The sequence below is a fragment of the Amblyraja radiata genome, chromosome 13 (genome assembly GCF_010909765.2).
Source record: "Amblyraja radiata isolate CabotCenter1 chromosome 13, sAmbRad1.1.pri, whole genome shotgun sequence".
Lineage (NCBI taxonomy): Eukaryota > Metazoa > Chordata > Chondrichthyes > Rajiformes > Rajidae > Amblyraja > Amblyraja radiata.
Window position 1 is genome coordinate 45,763,549 of NC_045968.1, and position 22,328 is coordinate 45,785,876.

At 42.4% G+C, this 22,328-nt stretch overlaps 1 protein-coding gene across 2 annotated transcripts in view; it reads left to right on the forward strand.

The window, feature by feature from the left end:
• rasa2 (RAS p21 protein activator 2) overlaps positions 1-22,328 on the forward strand; it is a 169,446-nt gene that overhangs the window by 30,624 nt on the left and 116,494 nt on the right. For both annotated transcript variants that reach the window (XM_033031950.1, XM_033031949.1), the window contains exon 2: positions 6,416-6,533. In XM_033031950.1, the coding sequence (XP_032887841.1) occupies positions 6,416-6,533 (118 nt within the window). The remainder of the gene's footprint in view (positions 1-6,415; positions 6,534-22,328) is intronic.

Here is a 22,328-nt window from a genome sequence, read left to right on the forward strand (position 1 = left end):
ACCGAAAAACACGCCCCATCTACACTGGTCTCATCTTCTTGCGCTTGGCCCATAACCATCTAAACCTATCCTATCCCATCCATGTGTTATTAGTACTGGTTTTATTATTATTACTATTCAATCTATAATAACTGAAAATTTCATTCAGTTCTCTTCATTTTTAAGAAAGTTATGGGCTTTTGACTGTCCTCGATCACAGCTTTTGTGTTAAGTCAATGGAAAAGAAATAGGGAACAAGATGCTAATTTCCGAGTATGAAAATGGCCATAACTTTTTTTATACTGAAGATATGAAAGTGAATTAGGTGTCAAATTAAACTTATTTTTATGCTTTATCTGACGAGATAAATTGCAGACGATTTTTAAAATCTCAAAATTTTGTAACATTGCTACAAGTAGTGCATGGAGAAAGGAAACAGTGCAGCATAGAGTCAGCACACAAGCAGATGAGTTTTTTTTAAAACGGGGAGCAACAGGTGCTATCTCACAAGTGTCCTATTGAAAGAATGTCGGTATTACTAATATCCGGAATCATTTGCAGCACAGGGGGAGACGAATCAACTGACCCTGGCTATTTGTGAGATCTCCGCAGGGCCCCATGTACTCTGCTGGGCCCCATTTCCCACATTTTGTTTTTATGTTTTCATCCTAGTCATTCTCTACTTAAAAGCACATATTTTTCCAACCTCTACTTTAATGAAGAAAGACACAAACAATTAATTTGGAAAGAGATTTTCGAAATTAATTAATATTTTTTGAAATGTTAATAAATCTGATTCTTTATATTACATTGTTAGTTTTACCAACTTAACTTTGTTACAAAGAATTACTTTGGCATAATAATTTACAGTTGGATTAAACATTGTTACTATGGGAGATAACGGTTGGTAATTGATGGTCAATGGGAGTTTGTGACCAGATAGTGTGCCATGGGGTTCCACAGTTTGATTCAAACTCCTTTCCTTTGTGTGGTTTCTGCTTTTGAATATGATCACTAGAATCACTTCAATTAATCACTTGATCTTAAGTGGGGGCTATGACTTTGAAGTTTGCTGACTACACCAAAATTGGTAGTGTGGTTGATACTGAAGAAGGATGCTGCAGGAAGATATCAGTGGATTGGTTGATTGAGTACAAATGTAATTTGATACAGGAAATGTGAAGAAATGCCTGTGGGTAGGGCAAACAAGATGAATCAATACTTAATAAATAGCAAATTTTATGGAAGATAGGGGAACAGGGGGATTTGATGGTCCCTGAAGACAAGCAGGCCGGCGGATTGTGGTTAAGAAGACACTCGGGACATTTGTCAGCACCAACTAACATATCTAGTTCAACAGCATTTTAAGAACTCTATAAAGCATAAGCTGCAGCATGAGAACTCCGGACCGTTGTGGTTGTCACTCTACAAGAAGGATGTGGTGGCGCTTGCGAGTGTGCATAAGAGGTTTACAAGGATGTGGCTAGGGGTGAGAGATTGGCTGGGCTAGGTTGTTTTTTTGGAGCAAATAAGACTGAGTGGAGATTTGAGTTAGGTGTACAAAATTGAGATGCTATCTCTGTGCGATCGTGATTATTCACAAGCAAAATTAATTGATAACTGGAGGAAGATGGATTTCAATTAGAAGAAGGAATACTGAAGAATTGGGAGGTGAAATATTTAAACTCAAAGAATAGTGGTAGTTGAAAGGTGTTTTTAAAGGTGCCCTGTTGAACAATGGGAGAAACCCAGCAACTGGAAGTTAATGCAACCTTTAAGTCCCTTTTTTTTTCCTGCCCATTGGCCTGACAGGTCAAGTTGTTGCTTTCTGTGCTGTTGGTTTGTATGGTTCTGTGATACAAGTACAGAAAAGTGCTTTAAAACCCCTTTAGTGTTTCATCCCTGATGCAGCCTATCCTTTTTGGCAAAGTTCTCCAACCACAATAAAATATTGATCTAATTAATATTACATTTGCTGTAAAATGTACATAGGTCTGATATTCTTATCATTCAAAGGTCATAATGCCCCATCCCCTCCCCACCCCCCCTCACCCCAATTAATCTTAATTGTTAAAACAACATTTCCTTTAATGTTTCTTTGGAATTATCTCCCTTTGTTCTCTACTGCTTGAACATTTTCTCTAAAATTAATCTGATGACCTTCCAATTTGCAAGCTCTGATTGATTCCCAGCACCCACAGCTTTAAAGGCAGAGTATCCTATTTGTGTAGACAAAAATGCTTGTCAATTTTATTCCTGAGAAACTAAGCTTGAATTTTTTTCTTGCTTTCTTCTCCTATTGATAGGATACAGGGAAATTATTTCCTATCAATTCCTTTTGTCATTTCAAAAATTACTTATACTAAATCGCCCTTCAATTCTCAGTTACCTACCTGACATTCCTCATATTAACATTTCTATTGCTTTAAACTCCAGAGTTGATTTAAAAAATAGTTGTGCCTGGTTGCTATAATGGGTGAATAAATCTTGGAATAAATCTAGGAATTTGAGCAAAAACATCTATACTGAGATTCTTATGAAGCATTTCCAGTGCTGTATTGCATCAGATTGTTTAATTGAAACATTAAATAGGAAACGTTCCATGCACTTTTTAGTATGGGGCAAAGGCATTCTTGATTCCTGGACAAATATTTATCACTCCTTCAGGATCACAAAAGCGGATGATCTTATTGTCATCTTGTTGTCTATTGGACCTTGTTGTGTGTAACACAGCTACTGTATTTTGGACATTGCTTTTAAAATGCAGTGAAAGTAGTAATCTTGATGCAGCGCTTGATCCAAAGTACTGCCGAAATGAATACATTTTTCACACTGATGCAAGCTCTATGCCTTGAACTGCATTTTGAAAAATAATTCCTAACTTGGTATCTCTAACTTGTTATTCCAGACATTTTTCCTTCTATTCTTCATTCACCCCCCCTTCCCCTCCTTTTTGCAAAAAAACACTCGGCCTTACATATTTTGTAAATGTGGTCTGAATAAAAGCATTGATCATTCCCTCAAGTACATTTTATCAGAATAGGTTCAATCTGTACTGCATTGCTGCAAAGTCATTCCAGAATTACACTCAAAACTTCAGGTGAGGCCTAACCAGGACTTTTTTATACCTTGTATTATAGCTTCTCTATCTTACAGTTTATTCTAAATATGTCATTATTTAATTGGTTCTCTTATTTTGGTACCTGTCTGTGATATTAATTTATGTATAATTTGTCCTTGTCCAACCACATTGAATCTATGGTCAAGAAAGCATACTGATGCTTCTACTTCCTCAAAAGACAAAGGAATTTTGGCAGATTTTCAATGAATCTCACCAATTTTTGCAGATGCACCATAGAATGCATCCTATCTGGATGCATTGCAGCTTGGTATGACAACAGCTTTGTTTAAGAGCATAAGAATTTGTGGATTTATGAATGCCACACAGTCCATCACACAAATCTGCTGCCCCCACCTCCCTCCCCCTTCAATTCCATTTATAGCTCTGGCTGTATCAGGAAAGCAACCTTAATCAAGAACCACTCATTCCTCTGTCATCCTGCTCCCATCTCCTGTTGGAACAGGTGCCAAACCTTGAAATCGCATACCACCAGTTTCAAGAACAACTTCCCCGCAATGATCAGATTATTGAACAGACCTCTTGTATACTAAGGATGAATTTCCAATTTTCCAATCCACCTTGATGTGACCATTGCACATTTTTAACCTGCACTTTCTTTGTAGCTGTAACTCTATATTTTGCGCTCATTATTTTCTCTTTTGGAATACCTGGCGTACTTGCGTATGACGATCTGCCTGGTTGGCACGCAAAAGCTTTTCAGTGTATCTTTGCACATATGACAATGCATGAATCCTCCAAGTCTCATTGTTGCTGCCTTTTTCAGAAACAGATATTAGAGCAAACTGAAAATGACAGTACATAATTGTAAATAACAAAAACATGGATTGGTTGAATAATTATTTGGCGTTAGTAATTACAATGCTGGAAGAGGATACAGGCAAAAGATCAAGAAAATTAATACTGAAGTAGGGACAGTCTTAAAAACAATAGCAATTACAGCACTGTAATTTTTGTATCTATTTGCTTAAACTACATGCTTTACATTGACATTTTTCTGTCATTGAAGATCATTGGGCATTCTGGTCTCTGAATTGATGCACATTTGGTGTGTTCTATTCTTGGTTAATTCATGCTAATTAATTAACTCATGGCATAAACAGATGCTTGGCTCATTTGTCTATAATTCTTTGTCTTCCAAACTGAAATAGCTCTGTCTTGCATTTTTGACTGATATAATCATTTTGTGATTTAGGTAATCTTGGGCTGTTTAGGATTTTCCAATTCTGTTAGAAACAAGATTGGAACCACCTAATGCTGTGATTTGTCACTCGGTGCTGTAATTGTTATTGTTTTAAGACTCTGTCCCTACTTCAGTGTTAATTTTCTTGATCTTTTGCCTGTATCCTCTTCCAGCACTGTAATTACTGATGCCAAATAAGTATTCAACCAATCCATGATTTTGTTATTTACAATTATGTACTGTCATTTTCAGTTTGCTCTAATATTTGTTTATGTTTAGTGGTACTGTTTCATTAATATTTCGTACTGACTTTTCCTAAATGTTTTTACACATCTGCTCTTTAATTCCTACTGTCTATTTGGTCGTGATATGTAACTCGTCACTAGGATTTCTGCTTTTTAAAATTTTTAAACTTGTTTTAACAAGTTTGGGCATTGACTCTTTTGTCAAATAGATGTCTTGTCCCTTAGAGATGTAAACTGATCCTGTGTCAGAGTAAATGTTAGTTGTTGTTTCCTCAAGAGCACCTTTGATTTTTCTGTGATAGGCACAAAATGCTGGAGTAGCTCAGTGGGACAGGCAGCCAAAACGTCACCCATTCCTTCTATCCAGAGATGCTGCCTGTCCCGCTGAGCTACTCCAGCATTTTGTGTCTATCTTCGGTTTAAACCAGCATCTGCAGTTCCTTCCTACACTTTTGATTTTTCTGTTCTGAGTTTGCCCTTATTCTGAAATATTGATCATTTTTGCAGCCCTTTTGATCTTGTACCTTGCTGCAAGGTATGCCTGATGTCTGATTCGAATTGTCTGTTCCTTCCTCTCATGTTTAAATATTTTCAATCTGCAGATCAGCTGAAAATTTCAGGCAGGGTGATTTGAGACAGAGATGTCAGGTGCAGATATCTTTGCCCTCCACAAACTCCCATGTGCCAGTCTAGGCTGGTAATCTGCTCTGGCATATCTAGCCTGAACTACCTGCATCTTTTTGTGTGGGCAGTTTTTACATCATCAATGCACTTGGATTGGATTAAATTTTACAACATGGACCATGCCCTTCCCCACCCCCTTCTTCCTTGTCCTGCTCCTGTCCTATTCTCCTTCATCTCTCTATCTCTCTCTCTCTCTCCCATCTTCTCCCAATCCCTACCCACTTCTCTCCTCCACATACACTCCCGTTCCTCATCTCCCATTTGTACTGAGCCCTTTCATTCCCCCCTTCCCCATCAAACCACCTCTCCTGCCCCATCCCTACTCCTTCCCACTACACCACCTTCTTCTCTCCACCTTTTATCTCCCTTTCCTTCACCCCTTCAGTCTGACAACTCCCTCCATCTCCCCTCTCTTTAGGCAGTTTTCACTTCACCAACATACTTAAACAAGATAAAATGTTAATCTCTTGCTTAGATACTATTATTAAATACTGTAGATGTGATGAGAAGCGGTGAATGCGATAATATTATTTTCTGTGTAACCAACCATAAGATTTTTGGTCAGAATTTCATTATGAATCTTGTGGGTTATTCGTAAGATGAATTAATAGTCAGTTAATTAGTCCTTTCATATAAAATGTTTTTGTCATTTAGGATTTCTGATGGAAAATTAGAGGCTTTGCGACCTGTTGAATTTTGTTTTGCAAAATTCCCCGTCATTTTGAGTTGACACTTAAATGTTTTCCTATTTGTTGCATTGTGATAAATTCAACTTGTGGTATGTGTTGCATAGGTATTCAAGTATTGCAAGTATGTATTGATAGATTTTGATATAGTGTGGCCTTCACATTTTAGAATTTTTCACAAAACATATTACATTAGATTATTACATTAGCCTTTAGAAGGGTCCCAACCTAAACATCAGCTCTCCATTTTCTTCAAAGATGCTGCCTGACCTGCTGACTTACTCTAGCATTTTGCATGTATCTTTGGCATAAACTGCAGTTTCTTATTATTACTACATTTGATAATGTCTATACAATGGTACAGTGAATAAAAAAGAATGCTGAAGGAAGATAACATTTATTAAGATGAATACATTATTTTGGTAATTTTTACATTGAGATATGAATTTTGATGTGATTTATTTGTTATTGAGCTATTTTAAATTTTGCTGGCTAACAGGTGAAGCCAAGAACCTACCTCCATGCCATGGGCCAAACAAGATGCGAGATTGTTTTTGTACCATAAAGCTGGACCAAGAAGAGGTTTATCGGACAAAAGTAGTTGAAAAATCTTTAAGGTAACCACAGCAGCAGTTTCCATGTTTGATATTGATGTGACATATGTTTTGAATATGTTCTTTGTAGGTTTTCCTTTGTACATGGTGCTTGTGTATGAACAGACCACATGAACATCCCTCGCTACCTTATCAATGCTGTTTTGCTATTGAACTGTTTGATTACTAATTGTAGCCATTGTATTAACACACTTCTCCGGTCTCTCTATGGATAAACAATTCTTAAAGGGTGTGGACCTTTTATATTGCTATACTATGCACTGAACACAATGTTATTTTGCTACAGTAAGTAGTAATCTCTTCCATTTCATATCATTTTTTACCATCAGAGCTTCCTTTTCATGATATATATAACATTTTAGGAACTTTGCTGAAAAAAATAATGAATGTTGCAAAATATCTTCAATTTAACGCAAAGTGTGAAACAAGAAAGATGAACAAAACATAGGGAAGACCCAGCACTTTATTGGAATATTATTTTATGTTTCTTCCCTCTCACCCAAGTATCAGTCATTTCCATTTATTTCATTCCGCACTCCCTTGGGGGTAGGAGAAAGCATGCGAGTGGCAAATCTTTGTGTATGATGTTTATTTGTTATACTTATCTGTGTATCCATGCAAAGCATCTAGTCCAGTCTGCACTAGGCCGACTGATAAACAACTGTGCACCAATTGGCTGGAGTTTTCAACCCCTTGTTGCTTTGGTCTGAGGTTCCCACATACCGTATTTCCCGGCAATGTAGATGCACCTGCGTCGAAGACGCACCCCCAATTTAAGTTGCTAAATTTTCAAAAAAGGATGGCGAGACAGGATCAAGGGTTGGTTTAGTCCAAGGGTCGGCAACATCGCCTGCATGCCCTGGGACTGGCTACAGTTCCCAGATCCCTCACGTCCCCGGGACTAGCTGCAGTTCCCAGGTCGCCTGCCCCGTGACCGAGAGAGAGGGCCAGAGAGAGAGGGAGGCGCCAGCCTTCCGCCCAGTAGTTACCCGCCAACCACCACCTCTACCGGTTGCGCCTGTGCCGAAGGACACTGTGGCTGGCTGGCGGGCCGGCAGAAGGTGCTGAGGTGGCAGTCGGTTCCGCTCTCCGGTCCTGGCGGCCGATCGCAGCCACCGGAGCTACTTCCCACCCCGGGCCAGACTCCCCACATGCTGAGAAAGGAGGTGCTGTCCTTTTACAGCCGCTTCCCACTTTACAGCCGCTTCTCATCAGCTGCCAGCAATGAGGGATAGACTTGGCTATCCCTCAGTACAACAACATTGTTCTTGATGTTGCTGTATTGAGGGATAGCCAAGTCTATCTCTCTTGGCTTTCTTCGGCCTCCAAGACGCAGGTAAATTTTCGTGCCTTATTTTTGGGTAAAAAATAGCGTCTTCATTGCCGGTGAATAGGGTACTTCAGAAGGGCATCTATCATATCAATGCCCAAAAGAGCATGGTGACCTCACTCAATGACTATCGTCAACCAGAGTTACATTCATTGCAATAAAGTACTTTAGGAAGTTGGTTATGACGCAAATTATTTCCTGCCTCGGATGTTATCTGGATCTACAATTTGCCTATCGCAACAACAGATCAACAGCAGATGCTATGAAACTAGCTCTCCACTCTGTTCTGGCCCTTCTGTACAACTGGAACACACATGTCGGGCTGGTGTTCATTGATTACAGCACCGTTCTACCATCCCCTACAATACTATACGACATAACTCTATTTATCCCAGGGGGAAAGTAATCTACAGCTACTATCATCCCCTCAAAACGCAACACTAAGCTCCAAGAATTTGGGCCTGTGTATGTCCCTTTGCAACATTAACAATAAGAAAACTACACTGGGCACTTTGGCGTAAAGTTTAGAACATAGAAACTAAACCAAAAATGTTTACAAGGTTGCATTTTTCTTCATTTGGATAATTGAACATTGAACAGTTGCATTTGATTCAATTGAACATTAATTCCAATTACATTCACCCACATGATTTCCTTCACCTTTTTCTTCATTCATTTGTCAATGTAATTTTAAATGTTTTTGTTCGTATACTAATCCTGTAAGTGAATTGTACAACCACTGTGAAATGTTTCTGCTTTTATATAAATTATTTGCATTTCTGACTCGTCTTCATTGACCTTGCAACTAGTGTTCTTCTTCCTAACTTATCCTATACTTTCAATTTGTTAAACATTTATGTAATAATACTCCACCATCTATTATTAAAACGAATGACATTTTTAGCATGATTCTTTGTATTTACGTTTTATATTAGATAGTGAGATAGTTTATCTTAACTTACCTAATGTCTCATGTCATTATCATTGATCCTATAGGAATTTTGTTTTCCATCTTGAGTTGTTCGCCCATCTCTACAGATAAGAATAGGGGTAACTGATTAAAACCTTTAACCAATATTCCGATTCAATAAGAAGACTCCCAATTAATGTAAGATTTAAAATTATTTGAACTTGCACCTAATGTTTTGTGAGCGAGAGCAAAGGCCACTAATTTTACAATTGTGCCGTTTTCCTCGACTTGCTTTACCAGCAGATATATTTCTGTCCATCCATCTTCTCTCTATTCCGTTAATTGACCTCTGTTCAATGATTTGACGAGCACTTGAATCACCTAGACCTTAAAGCATCATATAAAATATTACATAAAGTTTTGTCTTGTGGAGATTAGGCCTCAGAGTCGCAGCAAAAAAATAAGGAAACCAAGAGATAGTTGGGTATATATTTATCGATAGTAGTAGGTTGAAAAGCGCATTTAGATTCTGAACTTTATAAATACAATACGATAGTACTTTATTTATCCCAGGAGGGAAATTGATCTGCCAACAGTCATAAAAACACAAAATACATGAAACATGAAATTAAATTGACGAGTGGAAAGGATTGGGGATGTGCATAGATTGGGGAAGGGGGGGAGGGAGTCATTCTCCGTCTACCCCATGACAGAAGGGGGAGGAGTTGTCCAGTTTGATAGCCACAGGGAAGAAGGATTTCCCGTGGCATTCTGTCCTGCATCTTGGTGGAACCAGTCTGTTGCTGAAGGTACTTCTTAGGTTAACCAGTGTGTCATGGAGGGGATGAGCTATTTGTCCAGGATGCTCCGCAGTTTGAGAAGCATCCTCCCCTCCAAGACCACTTGCCATGAATCCAACTCCGCCCCCAGGACGGAGCCAGCCTTCCTGATGAGTTTGTAAATAGCGACATACATGGGCAAGAAAGCTATAATGAATCTTATGCCCCTGTCCCACTTAGGAAACCTGAACGAAAATCTCTGGTGACCTTGTGCCCCTTCTCCTCCCCCCCCCCCCCCCCCCCCCCCTCCCGCACTCTCTAAAGGACTGACCGTGCTCTGTGGCAGCCGTTTAAGATCTGAAGGCTTTAAGTAATATACAGAATAGACTGACCAAAATTATTCCATATGTGAGTGCTTTAAGTTAAATGGATAGACCAGAGAAGGTGAGATTTTCAAAAATGTCAGCATTTAGTCTTAAAATATTTTTTAACTTTTTGTTTGCCTGAGAGCTAAGTTTTAAAGAGCTGCATGGATAGACCCCTAAATCTCTGAATCTCCATTATTCCTGGCTTTTTGCTATTTATAAATACTACCTAGAACTTTGCAGCATACTTGACTGAAATCTATCTGACAGACTTTTGTCCTATCAATTTGAACCTAATTATAACAATTTACTATTTGGTTGTTCTTGGGAATGCTGCCTGAATTTAGAGAGCTGCCCAACAGAACAGTCAGGACTGACACTGTTTTAGTTGCAGAATCATGCTTAACAGAAAGTGCTAGACTTCAATGTCGCAATGATCATGGCTTGGCCCATTGATGGGTCAGATCAGCAGATTGTGACAGCACAGTCCCATGAAGTCTCATTGCATCAGGGCACATGTGGTGTGTGGGGGGGGGGGGGGGGGGGGGGGGGGGGGGGGGGGGGGGGGACCAAATACAACCCACTATACTTGCCAAATACGACCCATTAAATGTACTTAATTGTGTCCTTGTCTTGATGCATCTGTCCATGATAACATTGATGGAGGTGACCATTGCATAGTCCTTATAAAGAAAAATAACACCCCCCCTCCTGTCTCCCCCCTCTCTCTCTCCCTCTTCCTCCCTTCCCCACTACCCCCCCTCCCCCCTCCTCTCTCTCCCTCCTCCCCCCCCCGTCCCTCCACCCTCCTCTCTCTCCCTCCACCCCGTCTCTCCCCCCTCCACCCCACCCCTCTCCCCTCCCGCTCCCTCCCCTTTTCCTCCACTCCTCCTCCCCTCCACTAGTGTGTGTGGGGGATGGTTAGTGTATGTGTGACGCCGCAGGCCACCCCTCCCTTCCCCCGCAATTAGTTGGGCACTGTACTAGAGCTCTCTCTCCCTCCCCAGGCTCTCTCCGCTTTTCGCAGCCCACTCGCTCCCCCCTCCTCTCCCTGCCCACTCCTCCACCCCCTCACCCTCTCCCCTCCACCCCCTCCCCCCCCTATCCCCCCCCTCCTCTCTCTCTCCCTCACCCCGTCTCCCCCCTCCTCTCTCTCCCCTCCACCCCTCTGCCCTCCCTCCACCCCACCCCCTCCCCTCCTTCTCTCCCCTCCCCCCTCCACATCCCTTCCCCCTCTCCCTCCATCCCACGTTTCCCCCACACCCCCCTCCTCTCTCTCCCCCCTGCCCCCCCAACGGGTCCCCCTTGGTCTAGTAGACGATAAAATGGGAAATTCCTTAAAACTGTGAATTTGGGAGAGCAAATTTTACATTTCAGCTTTTGTTTGTATTTTGCCACTGAAGATCTGCAGAAAATGGCATGCATTCAAAGGCAGGCAACTAAATGAAGTTTTTCTGAATAAATATTTTACAGTTGTTGCTTATTGCTTTGGTAGTTTTATGTGACTATTACAGGTATTAAGTGATCTAGTAACTTGTGTTGGACTTTTGACCTGGAAAATGAGGCTACAATTGTCACATTTTGTCTTTTTATCTTGGTTAATCATTTGTGGAGGGATAAAGGAGTAGCCAGAGAAGCATGATTTTGTAATTTTCCCACATCCTTAAATCATTACTTCCAGTGGGAGGGTTAGTGTTACTGATAATGCAGGTATTTATCATCTATCACAGAAAACACCAACATTGGTGGGTCTGGATTTATCTTAGTCCGACTGGGTATGGGTGGCAGATTTCTTTGCCTGGGTTTTTATAATGATCCGAGAATGTGAGAGTTACTGTTGCTGAGACCAGGTTTTTATAAAATACTCCGCAGTTATTTAAATTATTTGTATTTAAATTCACTAACTGTTGGGGTGGGACTCAAACTGATGTTTCCGGATCAAAATCCAGTAACACTACAAAGCTAATGTATCCCACGTGTGCATGGTATTGTTAGCTCCGAAGTCTCACTTTAATCCTTGCCCACCCGTGCATTTTTCAACTACCTCAGGAGTAGTCCTGGAACTGGAAGCAGGCCAAATAGTGGCGTTTAAGAGGCTTTTAGATAGCCACAGGAATTATGCGCGAATATACACCTTGCTGGCTTATAGATCGAGAATGAAGTGTGAGATTCCAACAAAAAGTGTAATAGAGCAGTGATCTGAGGTGATTGATGTTCCGACAAAGACAATTGGGATGTTTCCTATTGAGAAACCCTGAATGAACAGGGAGGTTGAAGTTCTAATTGGACAAATTGGAGATTATGCAGTTTGGGAACATTAATGAGGCTACAACATGAATACTTGGGGTATTGAGGAACAAATGTGATGGCAACGTAGATTTGGTGGGCTGAAAGGTCAGTTTCCATGATTATTTCTCTATGAAGCTGTGATTTTTACAAAATGCTACTACAGGTGCACAACCTTTTATCCAGAGTTCCGGAAACCGAAAAGCGCCGAAAACCGGACATTTTTTCCAGGATGTCGTCTGCACACCAAAGCTCGCATTTGGCGCCAAACTTGACCTGAAACGACCCACGGTCAACCCAGGTCTGTACTACTGTAGCGGCTGCCTCCTCCCTGGAGACCGGGGAGACACTTAAACATCTGTAAATCATTGCTTAAATGTTAGTCAGTTAGTTTGGAGGGCTTTTATGCGAAGGGGGGGGGTGACTACCTGCTACCCGCTACCTGCTGGTATCCCAGCGCTGTGGCCGCCGACTCCCAACATCGCGGAGCTGGGGCTGCGGGCGTCCGGTCGCGGGCGGCGCTGGATTTGGAGCACCGCGCAGCCAGGGGTAGAGTTGCCGGGGTCGGAGCTCCAACCGGCGCCGCCCGCGGCCGGACGCCCGCAGCCCCAGCTCCGCGATGTTGGGAATCGGCGGCCACAGCACTCCGGAGCTTACCGCACAGCAACCCGGTAAGGCATTACCCGCTACCTGCTGGTATCCCAGCGCTGTGGCCGCCGACTCCCAACATCGCGGAGCTGGGGCTGCGGGCGTCCGGCCGCGGGCGGTGCTGGATTTGGAGCACCGCGCAGCCAGGGGTAGAGTTGCCGGGGTCGGAGCACCAACCGGCGCCGCCCGCGGCCGGACGCCCGCAGCCCCAGCTCTGCGATGTTGGGAGTCGGCGGCCACAGCGCTCCGGAGCTTACTGCACGGCGACCCGGTAAGGCATTGCCCGCTCCTCGCCTCTCCGACCAGGTAGGGGACTAAGAATTAAAGTTTCCCCCTTCACCCCCCCCCCCCCCCCCCCCCCCCCCCACCACATAAAATCCCTCCAAACTAACTGACTAACATTTAAGCAATGATTTACAATGATTCCCCGGTCTCTGGGGAGGAGGCAGCCGCTCCATACCTAATCTACGCTAAAAATCTACCATTCCGAAATCCGAGAAGTGTCTGGTCCTAAGGCTTTCGGATAAAAGGTTGTGCACCTGTATTATCTTTTAGAGATACATGCACACCTGAGTGGGAAATATCTAGACATTTTCAGATTTGGTAGTGTATGCAAATCATAGTATGATGTTTGAGGAAAAGTGCAACCATCGTTGTAAGCTTCAATTTCAACTATTTCTTCATGTAAAATGAATTATTCATTATTTACATGTTAATTTAAATTTGATTAAACATCTAAAGGCGCTTCAGAGGAAAATTATGGCAAAATGTGATACTCAAGCATGTCAGGACATAATTAGGATTATCAAAACCTTTGGCATAGAAATAGGGTTAAGAGTATTTAAAAAAAGAAGTTGCATGATCGGGCAGACTGAATAAAGAAGCTCTTTGCTGCATTCTAACTTATGCAGAGCCATGAAGATTGATTGATTGAAAGATACAACAGGCCCTTCTATCCAGTTAGGACACGCTGACCACCTATACACATTAGTTCTAGTTATTCTACTTTTGCATCCACTCCCTACGTACTTAGTGCCATTTACAGAGGCCAATTAATCTATAAACCCACATGTCTTGATAATAATAATAATATCTTTTATTGTCATTGCACATAAGCGCCACGAGATTTGGTGTGCAGCTTCCATCCGATGTCATAACATAAATAACTAATACGATTTAGATACCCCGAGAACATGGATTGTAAAAAGAACAGTAAAATAGTCAAGACAGTTCAAACAGACTAAAGTGCAGATGTGTCTGTGCGACGTGACCATCCGAGGGAGACAGTCCAGGGGGGGTGGGGGGCACTCAGCAGGGCCGGTTCAGAGCCGCTATAGCTCTGGGAATGAAGCTGTTCCTGAGTCTGGAGGTTCGGGCGTAGAAGGCCTTGTAACGCCTGCCGGAGGGAAGTAGTTCAAACAGTCCATTACAAGGGTGTGAGGAGTCTTTGTGAATGCTGACAGCCTTCCTGAGGCACCGTGTGTGGTAGATGCCCTCCAAGGCTGGTAGCTGTGTCCCAATAATCTTCTGCGCTCTGTGGACGACGCGCTGAAGAGCTCTCCTCTCTGCCTCCGTGTAGCTGAGATACCACACAGAGATGCCATACGTTAATATGCTCTCTGTGGTGCAGCGGTAGAAGGTTGTCAGCAGCTGTTGGGGCAGGCCAGTCTTTTTTAGTGTCCGCAGGAAGAACAGTCGTTGCAGTGCCTTCTTGACCAGCGCAGCGGTGTTGGTGGACCATGTGAGGTCCTCTAAAATGTGAGTGCCCAGAAACCTAAAGCTGAACACTCTCTCCACACTATCCCCGTAGATGGAGATTGGGGCGTATTCTCCATTAGGTGACCTCCTGAAGTCAATAATCAGCTCCTTGGTCTTGGAGGTGTTTATTGACAAGTTGTTACCAGTCCGCCAGGTTCTGCACCTCCGCCCTGTATTTTGTTTCATCACCGTTGGTGATCAGCCCAATCACTGTTGTGTGGTCTGCAAACTCGTCTGTAGACTTGGAAATATGGGAAGAGACAGGAGCACCTAGGGGAAACCAACGCAGTCATAGAGAGAACGTTCAAACACTACACAGACAGCACCTGAGGTCAGGATCAAATCTGGGTCTCTGTGGTGAGGCAGCAGCTCTACCAGCTGTGCCACTGTGCTCTTCCCGAGTAGTTTAGGGACAAACGTTTGAAGCTTGGGATCTAGATAGCTGAAGTCTTGACTGTCAATAAGAGAGCAGAATTCACCTGTTCTGGAGTGATAGAAATAAAATGGGGACAGGTAAGGCTGGGCTTGGAAACTAAGTTGACAACTTAAAATTCAAGATGTGCAGAGTCTCTTGCCCACCGTAGGTGAATCGAGGACCCGAGAGCATAGATTTAAGGTGAAGGGGAAAAGATTTAATAGGAAACTGAGGGGCAACTTTTACACACAAAGGGTGGTGGGTGTATGGAACAAGCTGCCAGATGAGGTAGTTGAGGCAGGGACTATCCCAACATTTAACCAGTTAGACAGGTACATGGATAGGACAGGTTTGGAGGGATATGGACCAAACCCGGGCAGGTAGGACTATAGCCGGGACGTGTTGGCCTGTTGTGGGCAAGTTGAGCCGAAGGGTCTGTTCCGCACTGTATCACTCTAAGATATTATTGGATTAGAAACTTATGGTTTGTTGCATAAAACTCCATAAATTTTGAAAAGAAATCTTTGAAATCTTCTTAAAATTATTAAAAACAAAACTGGACCCCAATACAGAATTGATTATTTTTGGAACAGGTACCTGCTCTGAGCTATCAATATTTCAAAGACGTTTCCTAGACTACAGCTTGATAATAGCAAAAAAACTTATACTTAAATTTTGGAAAAATGCTTAAAATGTGGATCACAAGCATGTCAGAGACGCTGCATCTTGAAGATATGAGACTCGTTTTAGCAGGAAAATCAGAGCAATTTTTAAAGATATGGTCTCCTTTTATTGATTTATTACAAGTATAGCATGGTGCAACACAACTCTGGAATTAAACCCGATTCACAAACAGGGTGATGGGTGTGGTTAGAAATGAAGCAGGCATATCAACACATAAGGGTCTCTTTTTTTCTTTTTCTTTATTATTTTGGGTTTTTGTCTTCTTACTCTTCTATAGGCTTTTACTCGTTCACTCCTGGACTGCACTATCTGCTAGTCTAGGGGTTTTCACATCACTATTTCTTTCACTTTCTCTCTTGTTCTACTCTCTTGTTAAATTTAAAATAGAAGATGTACATTAAATGTATTTTGTCATATGCTGCGGTCTATACTACTGTACATTGCTTCTAATAAAAATACAAATAAAAAAAAAGAAAAAAAAAAGAATCTTATGGTTTGTTCCAGGGGTAATGGCTGGCTAAGAGTTTGTACAGTTTTATGAACTCAAGATGTTGGACTGGTAGATGGGAGGCAGTTCAGAGTACTAAATTGTTAAATACAAATGTAACAAAAGGCAAAGATGAAGGTTTGAGCAACGGGTGGGCAACTTGGGTAATTTTGGAGATTGGATAGGTGATCTTGGCGATGAAACAGATTTTTTTGTTCCAAATACCTTATAAAGACTTTGAACAGTTGATTTCCTGTATTTTATCTTTATCACTGTGACTCACAATAATGTTGAATTTATTACTTTGACTATTTTTAACTGTTTCATCAACTTCGTGCAGCTGTAGTAATCAAATATTCACTGTGTTGCTCACTTTAACATTCTTTTCCATGTTTAAACCAAGGATTTAAACTTTTGAATCAGCAATATTCTATTTATGTGTGGTTATAAGCAAGTTTGGTTTTCTGACTGCGCATGCCCAGGTCATAGAGCACTCGCTATAAACATTCTCGGTAGCTGTGCTGCTGCGTTGTGTGCAGGCTTGCGTTTTGTCGTGGTCGGGCCTGGGTCTCCCGTGCGGTGGGCGCCGTTGAGTTGCTGCTGGGCAGTCCCCGACCTCTCCCAAGTGTCCCATCCCTGATTCCGTCGCCCATTCCTTTTCTCCGGGGATGCTGTCTGTCCCGCTGAGTTGCTGCAGCATTTTGTGTGTATCCCCGTTAATGGCTGGTGCTTGGCTTTCGCCGTCGCCGGAGTGGTTGGCCGGCGACCGCTGGTTAAGGCGGGGGGGGGGGGTGCAGCTGGCGTTCCCCAGTCCGTCGGGGAACGGGTTCATCCGGCCTGCAGACTTCCTTCATCACCGGTACCTCCTGGGCCCCAGGCGCAAGGAGGCCGAGTGAGTATGACCATTTGAGCCACCGCCTTCAGGACAGAGCCAAGGCAATGGTCCGTAGGTATGCCATGTTCGTGAGAGCACGTAACTAGGGGCCAGTGCTAATATAAATTAGTCATATCTGATGACATATGATGGAAATGAACAACTTTTGGGGTACTCTGGTTCCATGGGACCATGCACGATTTCAGCTGGGCTCAGTCGTGCCCTTCCTGCTGGTGGAGTACGCATCTGAAACAATGTGTAGGAAGTAAGTTAACCCTTGTTTCGGCTTTCAATTTAGCAAGCTTAGTTTTTAAGGTCTGATTAGCTCGTTCAACGTCCAGCAGCCTGTGGTCGATAGGCACCGTGCAACTGTTGATGAATTACCAATTGAGTACAAAATTCTTTATTCACTTGTCCTATAAAATGAGGACCATTATCAGAACTTAGCCGAATTGGAATACCATATCAAGGGATGATATCTCAACAGTACAGGCTTCGATGTCAAGTGTTGGGTAGGCTTCAATCCACATACATCTACAATTACTAGCATGTACTTATATCCTTGACATCTTTCCTACTCAATGTAGTCCATCTGGAGAGTATCAAAGGGACCTCCTATAGGTAATAGAATAGAAATAGAAATAATTTTATTGCCACACAACCAAGGTCGGTGGTATTTGGGTTGCCAGCAGCGGTACAATAATAAAGAACACAACCACATTAAAATTTTACACAAACATCCACCACAGCATTCATCACTGTGGTGGAAGGCACAGAGCTTGGCCAGTCCTCCTCCATTTTCCCCCGTGGTCGGGACCACCACCCTCCACAGCCGTTGCTGCGGGCGTCCAGATGGTAAGGGACAAAGTCAAAGTCAAGGTGAGTCCAGGATCGGCTCTTCCCAACCAGAGACCGCGGCTTCAGGCTGGTGTAGGCCGCAGGCCGGCGGTCAAAGTTTTAAAGTACCTGCCGTGCCGCAGCCGGAAGCACCGCAGTCAGCAGGGCCGGCGGTCGAAGCTCCCCTCCTGGGGAGATGTTAAGTCCATACCACGCCCGCGGTAGAAGATGGCCGCGGGCCGGCGGTGGAAGCTTCTTCCACCTGGGTCCCAAACGTGAGATCCCGGGCTGTAGACGCCGCACCAGCTGGAGTTCTGCAGACCGCTGCTTCAGGCTGCCGCGGGCCAGCGTAACGGAGCGCTCCCCTCCAGCGAGGTCTCACCCGCTCTATGCCGAGAGTCCACGCTGTGCCCGCCGCTGAAGCCCCGGGCGCGTCTCCGGGAAAGTCGGCGCCGATCCATGCTGTTAGGCCACGGGGGAGGCGGCCTGAAAAAGTCGCCTCTCCATGGAAGAGGCGGCCAAAACGGTTTCCCCCTTACCCCCCCACATAACACACAAAGAAACATTAAAAACACACTTTTAAACATACTAAAAAAATTAAAAAAGTTGAAAAAAGACGGACACGCTGCCGACAGGCGCTGCCAGGGAGTTTTCCCACATCCACAGTGTCCGCCTTTCCCTGGATTATGTTGCTGACAGATTAGACAACGGCTACTAATCCTTTGTGCCAGAGTTTGCAACCTTGGATGCCACCATGTAGCTGATAGTGTATCGCCAGTTGCTACGGTCCGCAGTCAATAACCCAAATAGCTAATTCATCAGTCTTGACTAATTCATCAGTCATACATGCCCTGCCGGAGTAACCCCACATTTCCCGACATATAATCAATTTTATAACCAAGTTGCTTCCACAGTGTAATATCTACTTCAGGAGCGTCCTCCTGTAATCTAATGACATATTGGATGGTTGGCATTGGCTTTTCCGAGTCTGCCTCATCATTTTAAGTACAACCACCCTGCGCTCCCAGGACATTTCTTTAGCTTCTTGGTCAGCTTGTCGATTCCCTATATTGACTGGGTTTTGACCCTTTATATGAGCACAGCACTTCATCACCAAAATCTGTTTTTGCAACATTAAAGCTTGCAGCAGATCGGACACTAATTGCTGGTGAGAGATTTGTGCTCCCGTTGAGGTTACGAATTCTCGATTCCTCCATAATTGGCCAAAATCATGGACCACTCTAAAGGCATATCTAGTAGGGATGTTACAAAATTTTGAGATTTTTTAAATCAAGCCTGTAATTTATCCCATCAGATAAAGCATAAAAATAACTTTAATTTTATACCTAATTCACTTTCATATCTTCAGTGTTAAAAAAGTTATGGCTATTTTCGTACTCAGAAATTAGCATCTTGTTCCCTATTGTTTTTCCATCAATTTAACACAAAAGCTGTGATCGAGGACAGTTAATTGACATAAAAGTCCATAACTTTCTTAAAAAATTAAGAGAACTGAATGAAATTTTCAGTTATTATCGATTGAAGCATTCTGAAACAAATATGATACATCTTACTAGGATGACCTGAAATTAATTTATATAATTAGTTAATTACCTAATTAAGTAATTAATTACAAAATTAACCGTTGTGACGGAAATAGTAATAAACACCCAGACTGCCTTGAAAATTCAAAAATGTGATATTCTCAACAGAACTTTAATATTATTGTATCATATGCTGTAAGTCAATAACAGACAGGTAAAGAAATTACAATTTCTAGCAAAATACCAAGTCTTCATGGGGAAGATCAGCTGCTTGCTAGTACATTGGCATATCGTAATCAGTAGCATCATCATAATCCTCAGACTGCAACCAATAAGCAACTCTGTACACCTTGTTTTTCCTCAACTTTTTCAATGTTGGCATTGTAAACTACAAGTTTTTGCTCTTCATGACGCTTTTCTGCCCATTACTTTCCCATTCAAACCGACTTTTTTCCAAATGAGGTATACAAGTACAAGATGTGTCCATTTTTAAGATCCCTCTTAGATTCGGGGATGACAGAGAAATTCACTTCAAGGTGAGCTCTGGCTGGGCATTTGGATTGACAATTTTGCATTTCTTCTTCGGAGGCATCTGAAAAATGTAAAGAAAAAAAAACAAGTTTTTATTTTCAGTTTTAGAAATGAATTTGTTCAACAAAATGCAAACACAAGTTAAACATTAAAACAAATAATAAATACCCAACAAAAAAATCATATTCATCAGTGTCATCAAATCATCTAAATTCAATTACTAGATCTAAACATCTATCCCATTCTTAAGAAAAGGCTAAAAATAAATTTCTAAATAGCCAAAGTATCCAAATAACAAACTGATTCCATTCACACAAGAATTCACAATATAACATTTTAAAATCTCACCTTGTCATGAATTTCTATGCCAAATCGAAGGAATTGAATGTTTAATTCACATAAATTTTACTCTGTTGGTTTATAACACTGCAGCAGGCAAGGGCCGTTTTACACAGACATGTGTTCAAAATCCACAAACATCCACTCTCAAGATAATCAAAATCATTATTTTTTGCACAATCGTGTCATAAGAACATCTAAATTATCTATATTTTGTGTAATTGTCTATCCATGCTCAATATTTTCATACTAAACATCTGACTAAAACTATGTACTGTGGAAGTTTTTAGTCAGATATTTAGTATGAAAATATTGATCACATCCTACCTGAGTAGGGTCTTCTGCCCACACCTGTGGGTCCACATACTCGTATACCTCGCTCCCCAGATGATGACACAACTGCGTAGTTATCAGATAAAACTGGACAGTACAATTCTTCGGCAATTCTTGTTCTTGACTCATGCTGGAATTTGCCATACCGATCACTCGCTGAACCATAATTCCTAAATCCTTTGTATGAGATGGGAAGTTCAATTTCTTTGTTATATGCGAGGCGACTTCAGAAGCCTGCCTTCACAATTCCTGAGGTATTGCGGCATACTCTGCTATTCCCTGTTGTCCAGTCACTAATGCCAAAATGGTTACATCCCATCCAGATCCTTCACGGGACTTGAAAAAGTTTCCAGCTCTTTATCTCTGCCACTTCGGTCATATGCTGTGAAATGGAGTGGAGGCTCATCTTCCAGATCTTCTGCCCTGTCTCCTCTCCGGGGTCTAGTATCCAAATCTTAGAAAGATCTATGGGGTTCTGCAGACTGGTAGTAAGGGCAGCTAGAATTGCCTCCTCTCGTGCCATGCTCTGAGCAAGCAGGATAGCTAATCCATCATGAGTTGGGGATCCCAGAGTAACCAAGAATCTCACTTGTTCTACCAGGGTCAAAACTTGCTTCAAGAGAGCCCACAAATCCATTGAATCTGTGTGGTACATTCGTATGGTAGTTCGGAAATAATCTACGAACGAAGCGGGGGACTTTTTCCTATCAGTGCGGCCATCTTTTCATTCGGTTTCCACGGAAAATATACATCTATCGTTTGGTTATTACCGGCGCCAATTGTATTAGCTGGATTGAATGCGGGGTTTGGCATTTCTCTAACCGGGAATTGGCGGCGAGCGGATCGTCGTTCAACTATCTTGTCTGTCTCTGCCGCTGGCTCAGTGTCATTGTCACCGGGGTCCGAATCACTTTCAGAATCTTCGTATTCAGTTCTAGGGGGAAGGCGATAATTCTCCAAGGACTGGCTCCGTGCTTTCGGCGTTTTATTCTTCTTGGTTTAGGGGGTGGATTCGGAACTACTGGTGGGATGGGTATATTTCCCTTTGTTTTACTTCTGGTATTGAGTGCAACCGGGATGTCGGCAAACTCTGGGGCTGTCGGGCTCACAGAATTTGGAGCTGGATCTGATTCAGGGGGTGCTTCCGGGACAACATCTGAATATGGTGGGAGCTGTAATCTAGCCCTCATACGAACACTATCCCAGTCTTTGAAACAATCATCATCATCTCCCTCTTCCAAGACAAAGCCAACCATTGGATCACATAGTCTTTCTTTCCCTTTCTCATGTAACCCTTCAGGGGTCCATGTTGATTCCCGGTTTTTATATTCCCTATAAGCACCGGTGCAATCTCGTTTTAATTCATCAATAGACTTAATCACTCCAGCTGGGTCTGAGAGATGTATTCCTAATTTCAAAGCTGTCTCTTGCCGATTAGCCAGCATCTCAGCCTCTTTTTCATCTCTTAATTCTTGATAATACTGTCTCCATAACCCAATAAGCTCTTGAAGGACAACATTTGTATTGTAAGTCCATATTATTTTCTCTTTTATACTTCATGCCCTCTAGGGTTCCAACTCCTCCCTCGGGCCACAATTCACACCCTAACTTTTTATTCAACATTCCAGACAAAAGCTTCAATTGTTCCGCCTCATTGGGATATCTAGCACACACTTTT